General features: G+C 50.7%; 1 protein-coding gene and 1 non-coding gene across 5 annotated transcripts; one reads left to right on the top strand and one right to left on the bottom strand.

Annotated features, from left to right (window-relative positions):
• Positions 1–1,408: 1,408 nt before the first annotated feature.
• On the bottom strand, positions 1,409–7,781 carry LOC109434300 (uncharacterized). Of its 3 annotated transcripts, XR_012491801.1 has the most exons (4): positions 7,534–7,781; positions 4,897–6,077; positions 4,113–4,241; positions 1,409–3,032 (listed from the first exon to the last, which is right to left on the bottom strand). It is a non-coding gene; the product is annotated as an uncharacterized LOC109434300 (transcript). The 3 variants fall into 3 exon arrangements; XR_002135792.2 differs by lacking the exon at positions 4,897–6,077 and having other exon boundaries at positions 7,534–7,765; XR_012491802.1 differs by lacking the exon at positions 4,897–6,077 and having other exon boundaries at positions 7,505–7,750.
• An 84-nt stretch (positions 7,782–7,865) lies between these two features.
• SSR2 (signal sequence receptor subunit 2) lies at positions 7,866–14,140 on the top strand. 2 transcript variants are annotated; one of them, XM_019711127.2, is made up of 6 exons: positions 7,866–7,944; positions 8,513–8,667; positions 9,306–9,404; positions 10,563–10,671; positions 12,444–12,521; positions 13,572–14,140. In XM_019711127.2, exons 2-6 carry the CDS (start codon positions 8,513–8,515, stop codon positions 13,680–13,682), a joined length of 552 nt encoding a protein of 183 aa, XP_019566686.1. In that variant the 5' UTR covers positions 7,866–7,944; the 3' UTR covers positions 13,683–14,140. The 2 variants fall into 2 exon arrangements, with proteins under 2 accessions (XP_019566686.1, XP_019566687.1); XM_019711128.2 differs by having other exon boundaries at positions 7,897–8,019.
• Positions 14,141–15,293: the final 1,153 nt, after the last annotated feature.

Raw genomic sequence — 15,293 nt, 5'->3', positions numbered from 1 at the left:
AAAGCCACGCTTGGAAATTTCAGCAGCTATCTGAAACTACAAAAACGGACAGAGCACAGTTAGAAAAGGACCAAATAGGAATTGTAGCTAGAAAAATAAAGTAAGGTCTCAATACCATATTTCCCCGAAAATAAAACCTAGCCGGACAATCAGTTCTAATGAGTCTTTTGGAGCAAAAATTAATATAAGACCAGGTTTTATAGTAATTTTTGCTCCAAAGAACACATTGGAGCTGATTGTCTGGCTAGGTCTTATTTTGGGGGAAACACGGTAGATGAGTTTAACAGCAGATTAGACATGACTGAAGGAGGAATTGGTGGGTTCTAGAAATAGGTCAGAAGAGCTACACAGAATGAAACTTGGAATAATAACGAGGCTGGGAAATACAGAAAAGACCAAGTTGGGCTCACGTTTAATTGGCATCCCAGGAGAGGAGAGAAGGGAAGAAGCAATCGGAAGAAATAATGGCAGGATTATCTAGGCTTGATGAAAACCATCAATTGACAGATTCAGGAAGCCTAATGAGTCAAAATGAACTTGCACTCCGCCAAAAGCAAAGGGAAAATGTTTTAAAGCAAGTAGAGAATAAAGACAGTTATGTTCAAAGGAGCATACAACTCAGAGGATAACTCTTAATATATGCAAACTGAAAAAATATGTCGTTTGGGAGGAGATCCCAGGATGGAATGAAGAAGGTAGCCAAAGAATCTGTATCACAAGGGTATGAAACAATGTCACCAAAGGGAGAAAGAGGGGGTGCTGGCCTCAGTAACGGAAATGAGCGGAATTTGCAAGACTAAAGGCAAGAGAAACTGCACATGGCCTAGTAGGTACATGCCCCATGGATGTACTGTTAACAGCTGTTACTCTACGTGGACACTAGAACTGAACAATTGAGTCGGTGGTGGGAGCCAGGTGTCTCACTGTTGGAGTTCACAGGTAAGCAAGGGGGTGAGGCTAGAATGACATATGTAGTAATGTATTGGAGGTGGAGATATGAGTATGAAATCCCCGAATGTGGGTTTGGCTGATGTTTTCTCATGCTCAGATGGATTTTGCATTTTGACAAGCATGTCCCAGAAGTGGTGTGCCTTTTCGGCATGTGATATCAGGGTACACAGGTAATGCTCACCTCGACCACTCGGTTAAAAGGGTGTGGTGTCTGGTTTCCCCTCTGTAAGGTTATTACCTTTACCTCTGTACTTAACAAATACCTTGAAGGAGATACTTTGAGACTATGCAAATATCCTGTTTCTCCTCAAATGTTCACTCCCTACTTTCAGCATCCATTGTTGGGTCTAGCTGCGATAATTGTGACTGGTGTTTTAATAGTGCTTTTCTATTTACTTCATTCCTTCCATATTTGTTGGTTGCAGTTCTGTAAGGAAGAGCCATCCTTTGTCCCCCATTTGTAGGTTTATTTTTATCACTTTATTATAATACACTTTTTAAGCACACATGGGACATTTATAAAAATTAACCACAGACTACAAAATGCAATACATCCCAATGACTTATAACAGTTGCCCACACGGTGCTCTGCCCAGATTCTCTTTACTGGGCCATACGTCCCTTCCCCCCTGCTGTTGGGGTGATTGCTAACCGCTCACAGATAGCCTCTTCACCCAAAAACCACCCTCAGTCAACAGGGTGGCCGCCTTGCTGGAGACTTTTCGCCACCCAACCTTGGGCAGCCCACAGTGAGTGATGGACAGGGGCTTACAAAAGGCCAAACGTTTGCCTCAAAAGTGTGACCAGTTTAGAGGTGTAACTCATGCTGCAGAGTTCCCTGGGGTCAGGCCAAGGTGGACTCAGAGACCACATTCTTGCTTAGTTTGTCCCCTACCCTCCCCAGCTCCCTCACTGTCTTCCCTCCTCAGGGCCTTCTCTCAATAATTCACCTGCACAGGGCCCTCCCTCTCAGGCTCAGCTTCTTGGGAACATGACCTCAGACGGCCACAGTCCCTGATCTCTGACATTCCTTCGGAATTATTAGCGTGGGGGAGGGGGGAGGGGGGAGGAGGAGAAAGGCCCCTCTTCTTGTTGCTAGGGGCAATCACAACCTTAAAAATGGCTTCTGCATTCACTTTGGGCAAACAGTCTTTGTTCCTGTCTTACTGTTTGATACAATTAGAAGCTCAAAGGCTTTATTTTAGAGCTGAGAGTCATTAGGAAGAAAATGACACAACTCTGGAGTTGAAAACCTGAAAAATTAAGCCTGAAGCCTCTTCCCTTAGTGACTTCAAGACTCTTTCTCTTCAGGGGGCTTCTCAGAGTTCCAGGCCTCAAGGGTTGAAAAAGCCGCCTCAAACCTCCCTCTCAAGGTCTCAGCCACCCACAGGCTAACCCCGCGTCTTAGAGATGGAAATTCATACCGAGCTAGACAAGATGAGAAGATGCTCAGAGAGAGAAAGAGGGAGAAGGGTAGGAAGAAAGTGGATACATCTACAAAAACAAAAGGCAGGAAAGAAAACAACCTGGAAGCATCAGGCGCGTACATGCCATCCACAAAAACGAAATGTGCTTTATGTACACGCTGAACGATGACGCGCTCTGTTCTGGCTTCTGCCCAGACCTGCCCTTGGAGTCTCCCCAGGGGCCCATTGCGACCTTTGCTCACAAACGGAGCCTGGGACCATGCCACGCTCATCCAGAGCCCTCCTTCCTATGGAGTCCAATGCCTCGTTTCCCTCCACCGACTTATGCCTCCTGTGGCAGCAGCTACACAGGTATTGGCAGAACCAGGCCAAACTCCAGGGGCATGGCTGGGTCTTGGAGGTGGGTTCGCTCAAGCTACTTTCCAAGACGCTCATGTGCTCCCTGGGCCTCCGTGGGCGCGTCCTTGAGTATAGGTGTGGCTTCTGGCTCATCCTAGGCGATTGCAAAGAGGTCGGGGCCCCCTTGGAGTTCTCGTCCTCATCATCTGTGTCATCCTGGTGTTCCTCCTTCCTCTTTTTTCTTCTCCCCATCTGGAAAACGACAACCTTGTTCCGCTTCTGCCTCTTGGACTGAGCAAGGCCGGCATCTTCTTCCTTGGGGAATGCAAGAGCGAGGAATGAAGTTACTCTCCATTGACCCGTCCCATGACACACCGGACTTCTAGCGGTGGGGTGGGGGAGTGAGGCGGAGGGGGGCAGATGGGAAGGAGAACTTAAGGCGAGCACCCACCCGCGTGTGCATACGGGTGGGAAGCACAGATAACCGAAGACTGTGCCGCTTGAAGTAGATATTCATTTAAAATTACTAAAGAGAAGTTACAAAGCGGTGTCTGCAAAGGACAGAGGCATATTCTGAATGCCGTAGAAGAGAGCTCATTATTTTGAAAGGGTTCTGATGCAGATACTTTGATTCAATACTCACTTTAGACGGCAGATAATAACCCTCTAACTTACCAGTTCTAGAAATCCTTGTTGTTCATATTTGGGGGAGATAGATATGTTTATTATCTTGATTGTGGCAATGGCTTCACAAATATATACACACATATGTCGAAACAGCGAATAGTACACTTTAAATATGTGAGGTTTATTGTGTGTCAATTATAGCTCAATAACAAAAAACGTGGCTAGCATTTCAACCCTCCTCCAAATAAACAAACAAAGAGTTTATACATCAAGTGTGCTTAACAGCATATAAATGTTGAAAGAATACCACGGGGGACTAATAAAAATGTGGTAATAACTGGGGTAGCTATCTCTGTGCGTGAGATCTTGAATCAGACAAACAGCTCAGACTAGCGTGTTTGCTTCGTTCTTAAATGCTCTTGGGAGAGTTACTTAACTTGCCTGTGCCTCAGTTTCTTCATCTGAAAAATGGGGAGAATGACAGTATCTACTTTATAGGGTTGTAATGAGGTTCAAATGAGAGAGAAATTCTTGTAAAGTGGCATGTAGTGAGTACTCGATAAAGGTAAGTTGGGATTGCTATTACTGCTGGTATTCTTTTTTTCTGGAAGCAGTAAATTTGAGCCATGTTTAGTAAAGCAGTGAATTGGAAGGATGTAGAGAAGATACGGAAGATTGCCACAGGACACCTTAGGGGAGCTCAGTGAGCTAAAATGCCCACATGGGTGTAGGGCACGCGGAGGAAGGGGTGTGGAGCAGGCTACTCACACTGGTCAGTTCCAGGCTCGCTTGGTAGCCCGGGTCATCAGCGACGCTATGGATGGACGTCAAGGATACATCCAAGTTGCTAGAGGAGGCACTTTTTGTCCCTGAGCCTCCCCAGGCTTCTTTGGTGTCCTAAGGGGGAGCAGAGGGAGAGGTCAGTGAAGAGCAGCGCAGGTCACAGGAGCGGAACCACCCTGCCCCTGCTCCTGCCGGCGTCCCATCCTGCCCTCTTACCCTGAGAGTGGAAGATGAAGACACATTCTCCTTCCTTATCATTATCCTAAGGTTCTGGGATCACCAGTGCGATGAGACTCTGGCGTGTCCCTGCCCTCCCTCACCACACACTCTAACCCCCATGTCCTCACAGAAGTGGTTGTCATAGCGATAGGGAGGGTGGGGTCCCAGGATCATGGGTTCAAGAAAGGCTCCTGTGAAGGATGGGAGAGCGCGCGCGCATGCGCGCACACGCACACCTGTTTCATTTTTCAGAAAGAGGAGGCTGGATATGCTCAACCCCCTCCCCTCAACCGCCATCAGGGCAAATAGGAAGAAGATGGGGCTTAAGAACAGAGATTGGTCAAATTTTGAAAATGGGACCAAAACCCTAAAGGGCCTCAGGACATAGCAGATGGAGATTTCAGCATCCACCTGGGAATGCGCATGTGCGGGAGAGAGATTCAGCAGGAAGCACAAAATAGTCCAGCATCCAGTTCCGGTGGCTGGGTCTGTCTGAGACTTCAAGGGATCCCGGGCTTAGAGGGGACCCTTCCCTGTCCGTTTCACGAACCGGAGCTCTCTGCCTGAGCCTCCCATCCGCTCCGTGTGGGGAGGCAGCAGCCAAGAGTCCATCTTCCATGCATCGCTCTTTTCCCTCCACGCCTCCCCGGCGAAGCTTCTTTGGTCTGGCCTGCACACATGTATCGATCTAATGCGAGCTACAATGCATGATCCTGACAGCGTCCTAGGTTTGTTTTTGAGTCAGCAAGGGCATTTGGGGGGGGGGGGACGTTGAATATGGGCCGTATGTTAGATAATAGCATCAGAGCAATGTCATACTTCCTGGGCGTGGCATTGTCACTACGGTTCTGAGAACGTCCTCGTACCTGGGACATACGTGCTGAAGCTCACAGGGGTGAAGTGTCGTGATGTGCAGCTTACAATCAAATGGTTCAAAATATATGTGTGAATGTGTAGTGTTTGTACATGGGTATAATGTACAGAGGATGCCAAAAAATGTATACACATTTTAAAGGAAAACACTGTATTAAAATTATGCGGATGGCAACCACTTTGAGCACCTCTTGTAATTGCAGAAGTCAAAGGTGACTTGTATTCGTCTTTTGTGATCAGTACATATTGAATATTACAATTTTAATACAGTTTTTCCTTTCTTAAAATGTGTATACATTTTTTGGGCACCCTCTGTATATAACATCCATACATGCAGTAATTTATACATAGAGAGAAAGCAAATGGGCAAGATGTGAGCAACTGCCAAATCGAGGTAAAAGGTAGACAGCTATTAATTGAACCGTTCTTTAAAGTTTCTATAGGTTTGAAGTTTTCCAAAATAAAACAGTCATGTGTGTGGGGGCAGTGATTGAGCACCTACTGTGCTCGGCAGTGTTCTGGGCTCTGTAGCCCGGCCTTCTTTTCCAGCCTGTCCTGTTTCCAGCCAAACCTGACTACTACGTGGTCGGCAGCAATGATTTTCTCCTCCTGCCCCAGCTTAGTTCTGTCCTGTGAGTATTTATTTCTAGGGTAGCCACTCAAACTGACACAAACTTTGGGTGTGTCCCCGCCCTCTAGATGCTCGCAATCCAGTGAAGGGACAGAGGTGGCAACAAGTCATCTCACTACAGTGTGGTGGGTGTGGTGGCCGTGTGGGAACACATGGCAGGGGCACGACGACACTGCCAGGTGTCCCCTTGTGTCTGGAAGAATGAGCAGGTGGGCACAGCTGGGTATCTGGAAGAAAACAGACCCATGAGGAGCTGGCTATTAATGCACAGACTCCTTGACTGGGAAGGGAGACGTACACGTGCTCACTTCCTCCGAAAGGTTGCCTTCTGGAGTCAGCCTGGAGTAGACACTTGAAGTCCCTTCTCACAAAGGACCCTTCCCTTTCCCACCACTGGGCTCTTGTTCCTGCTGCTGCCCCTTGTGGTGAGGCGGGGTGATCACTGTTTCTGATTTGTCTTCTTCAGAGTGGCACCTACAAACCAACCAACCAGCAAGGCGCTCTCTTGCTCATAGAGACAGCCTCTCCAGCACAAAGATGCTGTGCTGGTTTGCTAACGTAGCTCCTCGTCACTAGAGATGAGGGTCGGGAGGAACAAAAGGGTGAAGGGGCTGAGGGGGACCCAGGGCCTTCATACCGCACTCTCCTACTGTGGGATGTCTTTGAGGCCTCCAACGGGGATTTCAGCTTCCTTCCCCATTAATGAGTCAGGAAACTTGATAGGGAGAAGGTGAATCCCCTGTGCTTTCTACCCCCAGCTGCACCTGCCACCAGGAAGGTATCTTCCCTGGGTTCAGGCATTCAGTGGAGTCAGCCAAGATGCCGGCATTTCCTGGGGACTGGCTGGGAGCTGTGCCTTTTCTCTGCTTTTCTTCTGGAACAACACTTCATCCATCTCCCAGTGACGGAGAGAAGTGTTGTTCCAGAAGAAAAGCAGAGAAAAGTCTTTCTGGCTATGAAACCCTGGGCTTTGGGATTTCAAAGCCCAAGTCCAGAGATGTGTCAGAATATACAAGAACTGTACTGTCCAATACAATAGCCACCTATGGCTCTTCCAGCTTAAGCTGAAATTAGTTAAAATGAAATAGAACTAAGAAAGTCCGTTCCCCAGTCTCACCAGTCACAATTCACGTGCTCAACAGCTACATGTGGCTGGTGGCTACTGCACTGGACAGCGGAGGTATTACAGGACGTTTCCATCATCACCGAAAGTTCTGGTGGGCGGTACTGCCTTCGAATGAAAGGGAGGTTTGTCTGTTTCGGCCACTGCTATGGCCCTAGGGCCTAGGATAGTGTCTGGCACATGGGACAGTGATCAGTACGTGTTTGTTGAAGGAATAGTGGAGAAGTTAGAACTGGTTTTCCATCCCATCTATCCCTTCACCCAAGTGTCTCAGCTAGATAGAGCCTGTCCAAACTGGGGAGGAAGAAAGCGGAGAGAACGGAAGAGAGGGGATTTTAAGTACACACTGTTCCCCAATAAAGTCCTGTTCCCCTTCCCCAATAAAATCTTTTTTTCTTTTTTTAAAAAAAGAAAGACATCAGATAAGAAAACTACTGTAGTAAAAACACCATACAGTAACGAGTAAGAAAAGATTTACGTTTTTGGCACCTCAAAGGGCTTCTGAATAAAGCTCACGGCTTGGTGACTTACTGGGTGTAGGGGATGACGACGTGTCTCACCTGGAAATAGGAAGAAGGCTGGCAGCCCTGAGAGAAAGAGCTTTTCTCTAATTCCTAGTTCGACAGTACATTCGACATTCTAGATCCAAACCTCTAGGTGTGGCAGTGCCACAGAGCACCTCCTCAGGGGCTGGTCACACACCGTAAGGGCGAGCCAGCTTCGAAGGCCACTGAAGAGGGCCGAGTAACAAGAGCGAGGAGCACGCACACCCAAGCCTGTCCCAGGCGCCTCGCGTTCCCGAGGCGGGCGGGCCCTACAAAGGGAAAGGTGGGGCTTGCCCCAGAACTACAACTCCCAGAAGGCATCTGACGGAGTACCAGTTTCCGGCCAGAGCCTATTTCCGGTCTTTCGGGTGCTGACGCTTGCTTCCGGTCTTGGTGGCTCCGGAAAGGCTTTTGGGGCTGAACACGGTGAGTCCCGAGGTTTTAGGAGTGTTCGCCGGAGGGAGAAGAGTCTCGTGTCCGCACGTCAGTTAGCGGCTGAGGGTCAGCTCGGGGCGGGCGGGCAGGGCAGAGGGCGCCGCGGGAGGACGTGTCATCTTGGCGGGAGGGGGGAGGGGCAGAGCGGATTGAGCCCCCGGAGGGACCCAGAAAGGGATGTGGGAGGGAGGACCCCGCGAGCGCGCGGTGGGGGTCCCAGTGGAGCTGGGCAGAAGACGAGAGGGCAGCGGGACGGCAGCAGCCGAGGGGCCTCCTGTGTAAAGGACAGCTGGAGGCGGCTGCAGGTCCGAGATCGGCCACCAGAAGAAAGCCCTGCTCTGGCCACGTGGTGTCATCCATCTCAGGAGACCCCACCAGTTAGGGAGCACCCCGGGCTCCTGGCAGAAAGAGGGTGGCGGATATGCTGGCGCTGTGGCCTCTGCACTGCTCTGTGGAAGGGGCTGCTGCTTTGATAGACGTTGTCCTGGAGGAGTGTCAGGAGGTTTTGGTGATTTTACACGCTTGGATCGACTGCTCACTTGGCGTTTTTTCTGCACAGATGAGGCTGCTGGCATTTGTGGCCTTGGCACTATTTGCTGTCACTCAAGCAGAGGAAGGAGCCAGGCTTTTGGCCTCCAAGTCACTGCTGAACAGATACGCGGTGGAGGGCAGAGACCTGACCTTGCAGTACAACATCTACAATGTTGGCTCCAGGTAAGGAGCCTCTGGGCTACAGGTGGGGCCCTTTTCAGGGTTCTTAGATGTCCCCGGTGGGATCAGGGACCAATAGGGGTTTATCTTTGGGAGACGTCCACTGACAGATGTCATGAGCGAATGAATATACTGCTGGACCTGATTTTGGAAGAGGAGGACATTCTCACCTGAGCTGCAAGAATCATGCTGAAACAGGGACAGGAAAAGGAGAAGGCAGAAAATGTGTGGTCCTTTGTCACATCCTGGGTCAGCGCGTCTGCTTCCTTTGTCTCATTAGCCTGTACGCATTTTGGTTGCCTTTTCTTTATTTCGTTCCCTTTAATTTTCTCTGTCATATGCATTTGGGTCCTTCTCTCCTTACACACACACACACACACACACACACACACACACAGAAACGGGGGCAGGAATGAGTTTGAGCCCATTCTTTCCTACATACCTGAGTATTTTGGTGTCTTGGGGACATAGAATCCAGCTCTTGACCTGGATTCTTCAGTGCAACCAACCCAAGCTACTGTGTGTCTCAATCTGTCTTTTGTACTTCTGAATTTTTAGGGCGTGCAGGCAGACTTGATTGCTGGTGGCTTCAATTTCACGTCCACAGCTTTCTGATCTTTCCTGTTGCCTCCGTCTTCTAGTGCTGCGTTAGACGTGGAATTATCCGACGACTCCTTCCCCCCAGAGGACTTCGGCATCGTGTCTGGAATGCTCAACGTCAAATGGGACCGGATTGCCCCGTATCCTCTTCACACTGGGTGACGAAGGCTGGCAGCGGGGGAGGGGACATGGCCAGCAAAGCCGCAGGCTCCCTTCAAATAGTTCAGGTGGGCGTGGCTGTTCTTCTGTCACCTCTGTGGATAAGACGGGGCACGAGAGCCTGGTGACAGTTGTATGATCGCCATCTAGGTAGTCCTGAGGAAGGAGGTTACTGGAGTTCAGGTTCTAAGGTCCCAAAGCATACTCTCTTGGGAAGGTGTAGGCACTTAGAAAGATGTTTGGCTGGGCAAGGGTATATAAGGTGCTTTCAAAGGAAATTCAGTTGGATGCTAAGGGGTGACCTTCTAAAATCTCTTTACTTAGGTCAGTGAGTCTCTCGTTGTGATCTGTTAGTTATTTCCTGAGTGTTTTGAATTAGGATTCCCCCCCACCCCCCTGTGAATGGAAGTATATTTAGATTTTTCCCCTCCCCCCTTCTCCTGCCTCCCCCCCCACACACTCCGTTTCAAGCCGTTGTTTCTCAGTCTAGTTGTGTAGGACACAGCTCCCTGGCCCATGCTGGTATTATGAGCCTTACGCTCCCCCCTGCTGAGGCAGTCAGTCACCAGTCGTCGGTCAACCGCTCACAGCAGCTCACAGCCGCTCACGCTGGCTGCTGCCCACCGGCCATTCATGGCAGCACATAGCAGGCCGCTGCAGCTCACGCCAACCTCCAGCTGCTCAGGGCAGCCCAGGTCCAGGGAGAGCTGTTGTTCACAGTCCCAGCTGCAGAGGGCGCAGCCTACTGGCCTATGTGGGAATCGAACCAGTAGCCTTGGGTGTTAGGAGCACCGTGCTCCAACCGCCTGCGCCACTGGGCCGGCACATATTTAGATTTTCTGTGAGTTTAAATGATTAATTTTTCATCCATAACACAATATTGCTTTGAAAGTTTACTTCAAAAATCTCGATACTGAGTACATCGTAGAGCCTTAAAACTTGGCTAGAAAGACGTCATATTGTACCCCGCACTTTAGGCTTAAAAAAAGTCTTCGTTTATAATTCTTGCAGAGTAACCCAAGTGTGATACCACCACATGGGTCAGCAGCTCTTTTTGTGAATGGTGCATCTGGTCCACAGGTTGAAAGGCTGTTGCAACTTGAGCTCCATCTGTTTCCCTTCCTTAAGTCTCGGGCCAGTGCTAGCAACGTGTCTCACACTGTGGTCCTGCGTCCCCTCAAGGCTGGCTATTTCAACTTCACCTCAGCAACCATTACTTACCTGGCCCAGGAGGACGGGCCCGTTGTGGTGAGTTGACAGCGCTCAGGTCTGCTCTCCTTTGAAACCTCTTGCAGAAAATTATCAAAGCAGCCACTAAACTCTGCGGAAGATAAGAAGGACCAGAAACTGGGGCCATTGTCCTTAGGAAGGAAGTGTGGTTGGGCCCTAGAATGAAGCAGTTGAAATGGACGGGAGGGGAGTACTGCGGGAACCCCTTCCTCTCCGTTCCTTCTGCTTTGCTTTTCATCGAATGTGTCTTTTACTGCCCAGTGTACTGCTGTTCTTGCCCTTCCAATTCGTCTTCTGTGTTGCTTTCACGTTATTCCCCGTCTTCTCTGTTTCTGCATCTTTCCCTTGCTTAGAATGCTCTTGCTTATTGCATCAAGGCCGAGCTTTTCTGCCTGTCATTGCGGACCCTCCAATGTCCAGCTGTTCTCTGCCACTTGAAAAGACCCTCCGTCCTAACAAGGCCAAACCCCTTCCTGCTCTCCGCCCCCAGTGCTGTTCTTTCCCCCTTGTTCTCTGTTTGAAGTACTCCCTCCTTCACGTCATTATCCGAGGCCTTCTCGAGACCCAGCTGTGAGCTGCAACTCCGTGTTTCTGGCTCCTCTGGCTCCTTTTACAGTTCATACCGCTCTTTCCTCCTCGTTCTCTCAATCACCATCCATGGAGGGCGTCTGAACTTCTGCAGCTTAGAGTCTATGCCACTTGAACCGTTAATTATTTCCTGTCCTCAGTAGTTTTCTTTCTTGTGTGTAGCTCTCTCCCACCCCCACCTCCCAATTTAATTATAAACTCCTCGAGGCCAGGGACCGTGTCTTAGATTTCTCTCCATTCCCCGTATATAATAGAAACACACTAATAAGCAGTTTTTTGATTGATGTAAAGTCAACAGACGTTTCTTGAGCCCCTGCAATGTGCTAGACTCTAGGGAATACCCAGAAGCTTGAGACACTGTGCCAGCCCTCAAAAAGCTTAGGTCATGAGTGTATAACGCCCTCTGACCCCATACAAATGGGCTGTAGGCTCCTTGGGGAGTGCCAGCAGGGAAGGGACTTAGCAGTCAACCACTAAACCACTAAGAGAAATGGAAGATTCACTCACATTCAGTGCACTTTCTGAATGTTCTTTTTTTATAAGCCTTGTGGAACTGTATTTTTGTCAGCCTAGTGACATTTTCACACTTGAATCATTTCTGCTTTCAGAACCAACTTTAGGGCTCTTTGTTTCTACCTGGTATTTGATGGGTTAAAAGACACGAAATCAAAGGCTCAGCTGCCACTTTAGAGCAAAGTTGTTTGCTGTGGCCTCCGAGTCTTGGCTTCTCCACGACAAAGGAATGTGGGCCAGACTCAGCCGTGCACTAGTAATGTGCGTTTCGATCGGGCTTTCTACGTTTCAGAATCCTTCTCATTTCATCCGAGAAGAGTATTTCCACTTGACGGATATGCAATGACTGCCAAATGCAAGCCATTCCATTCCACACTTGGCCCTGCAGAGGTGGTGAACAAGTCTTTCCAGAGTCTGAGGCTGGCAGGGAAGGATTTGGTTTGGATTCCGGCTGCATACCTGGCCTGCCTTGTTTAGTAAATGCTCGTGATGTGTTTATCAGGTCTCCTGGCTCCAAACTTTCTCCTCCTTACAGCACACTAGGAAACATCCGCTCCGTCTCGTTCAGAAGCTTTTCCTCCTTTTGAAGCTCTAAGAATCAAATGTTTGAAGTAGGCTGGCTGGGACTGCCCCTTCTCAGATGAGAAAATGTGGGACTTGCCCTGACGCCCTTTTTTTCTTCTTTCTAGATCGGCTTCACCAGCGCCCCCGGGCAGGGAGGAATCCTGGCTCAGCGAGAGTTTGACCGAAGATTCTCGCCCCACTTTGTAAGCCGAACAGTGTTCTCTTATCATCCCCCTGGGATTAGAACACCCTTCTGCTTCTGGGACTTCTTAGCCTCCTTAGAAGATTTGTGTCCTTGGTTGGTTCTTGCCATATCTGTTTTTTGGTGTGTGATACAGCCATCAGATACCCTGATTTAACCGTGATTAGAGAGCTTTGGTGATGAGATCACAATTGTCAGAACCAAAACACTGCCCTATTTCTCTCTCAGCCTCGGGTAGAGCCTCACCTTGGATTCCTGGGTCTATTTTGAGATTTAAAAGACTATCTGCTTAGATTCAGAGTCATAGAGCATTGGGAAGGTGAGGAAGGAACTTGGCCATGGTCTAGGAAAGACTTTTTTGAGGATTGGCCTAACACACTGAACGAGGAAATTCATTTCTTCAGTCATTGAGTGAATATTATGAAGGTCCGAATTGTGTGCTCAGTGCCGTGCTTTGCTTCGGGAAGTGGTGACCGAGACACAGTCCCTTCCATTAAATACCTTTGGGGCTCAGAACAAGTCAGGGGGAAGAGCGTGACAGATCATATACAAGGCGTGGGAGGTGTCCTGGGGCAGGACATCTGGCCTGGTCTCAGTGTGGGGCCTTTCTAGAGGAGGTGATGTTTAACCAGTCAGAGCAGCAGCTCCGAGCGACAAAAAGCCCGGCACAGTCCAGGAATGGCAGGTAGTCTAATGTGGCCAGAGCATGACGGTGAGGCGGAGGAATGGGGGCGGGGCAGAGGCAGAAGTGGGGTTAGAGCACAGGCTTGACTGTCAGGGCAGCTCCTGGCCATCTCCCTCCTCAGAGCTCGCCTGGGAGGGAAAAGCTGCTCTTCTGGTCCCGGTTGGGTCAGGTGAGGCCTTGGCGTCGCGGCTTCAGAGGTGGGTTGGTCTTCAGAGAGCCATTCTCTATCGGGTGGTCGGAGCGGAGCCTCCCGCCGAGGTTCTGCATGAATCTGGGGCCAGGCTGCTCCCTTTCTGGTCTGGCGCCTGCCTCCTGGCCCCCCTGCGCCATGCCCCCGACCCTAAACAGGCCTTTTGTCTTCCGCAGCTGGACTGGGCAGCCTTCGGGGTCATGACCCTGCCCTCCATCGGAGTCCCCCTGCTGCTGTGGTACTCCAGCAAGCGGAAATACGACACCCCCAAAGCCAAGAAGAACTGAGTGCAACGCCCACAGCCCTCCCTTCCCGAGAAATCCAGGTGCTTTCTAGACTCCAGAGGGTACCTCAGATGCAGCTCTCTCCCTCAGCCTGGCCGCCTCCTGGATCCCACCCTGCTGTCAACCAGAGTGAAGGGCCAGGCCCAGGAGTCCAGAGCCGCTCGGTCCCCTCCTGAAGCCATACAAGCAGGACTGCCGTTGGCAACAGCCTTGAGCCAGCAGGGCCTTCAGGCGTGCCCCTGAGGTGCTGTGGGGGTGCTGCCGGCAGTGTGACGCTCCCAGGGGCGCAGGAGGGGGTGCTGGGGACTGCCTGACACCAGCCCCATCGCCTGCCCTCCCCTCAGGAGAGGGGGGAGGTAAAACGAAAGCTGTGGGACTCTTGGAGGGGACCCAGTCTCTGTTCTGGGTGAGGGACGTGCTTACCAAATGGGGTTTTCTAATAAAAACAAATGCCACTCTGACTTGTCCATTTCCTCATCGGCTGTGGGGCACCACTTGGAGCTGAGGCCCGAGTGCTGAGTCCCTGCCTCGTGGCTGTGGGCTGCTGGGTCCTGTTCCCACCCAGACCTGCCCCCACCGAGCACCTGTGTTTCCATCCCTAATTTCCAGCTCTGTCCTCACCAATCACATGTTCCCCTAAACCTTCCTTGCCGATTAGCTCCTCTCCACAGCTGGAGGAGACACATGGGGAAAGATGGTCTGCAGATAAGCAGCTGTTCTGGTCCCAGGCGGACAGTCTGGTCTGATTTATTTGCCGAGTGTTCATGACACGCTATCTTACACCTGACTCTAGCCCTTCCTCTGTTTAAGAACCAGCTCTTCTTGAGCTTGACTTTATTTTTAATGCCTCTGCACTGAGCTCAGGCTGGGCTGGAGTGCCTGGATGTCCCCACCTGTCCCCTAAGCACGGCGTGTGGAGAGGCAGTGGCTTTTGCAGCGGCTGGCAGCGGTGGGGAGGCTGCTCTGAGCCGAGTCTGTCCAGCCCAGGAATGCCGTGGTTGAGATCAGCCTCCCAGGCAGGGGAAAAGCCCAACAAACACCCGCTTTGTTCCCGCCACCAAGCTTCCCAGTTTCAGAGTCCGTTGGGCATGGGGGTGCTGCCCAACTGGTTTAACCTTTCCTTCACCCAGCAGTGGAGTCTCGGCCCCAGGAAGGATGAAAAGGACGTGGAGACAACGGGAAGCTCCAGGGGGAGTAGCCCTCCACCAGCTCACCTCCCTCCTTCAGGGGCTGCGGCTTGGACACCCCAGGATGGCCCAGGTGAGGGCGAGAGTGCGTTTGCCGGCTCCGTGTGCTCCTGGTGGAGACCTGGGATGTGCTAGAATCGGGGAGAAAGTGGGTCAGTGTGGGGTTGAGCCCCGCATAGGGAAGGAAACGGGCTGGTTTGATGTGTGTCGTCTCGCTCTCCAGGACGATGAAGGCGAAATGTTAGTCTTTGGAGCAGGGACCACACTGTCCCATCTGTGTGGTCTCCCCTTGAAACAGCATGAGGAGTTAACCTGTAGGAGGAGGCCGGCGGCCTTAGAGGACAGGATAAGCTTCACCACTGGGAGGTGACAAGGTGGCTTCCTCAGTCTGAACTCGGAGGTGTGCCCTTCCCGAAAGCCGGCGGTC

This window comes from Rhinolophus sinicus, linkage group LG14 (genome assembly GCF_036562045.2).
Source record: "Rhinolophus sinicus isolate RSC01 linkage group LG14, ASM3656204v1, whole genome shotgun sequence".
Lineage (NCBI taxonomy): Eukaryota > Metazoa > Chordata > Mammalia > Chiroptera > Rhinolophidae > Rhinolophus > Rhinolophus sinicus.
Note: the sequence above shows the minus strand (reverse complement) of the source record. Positions and strands in the feature narration are given on the sequence as shown.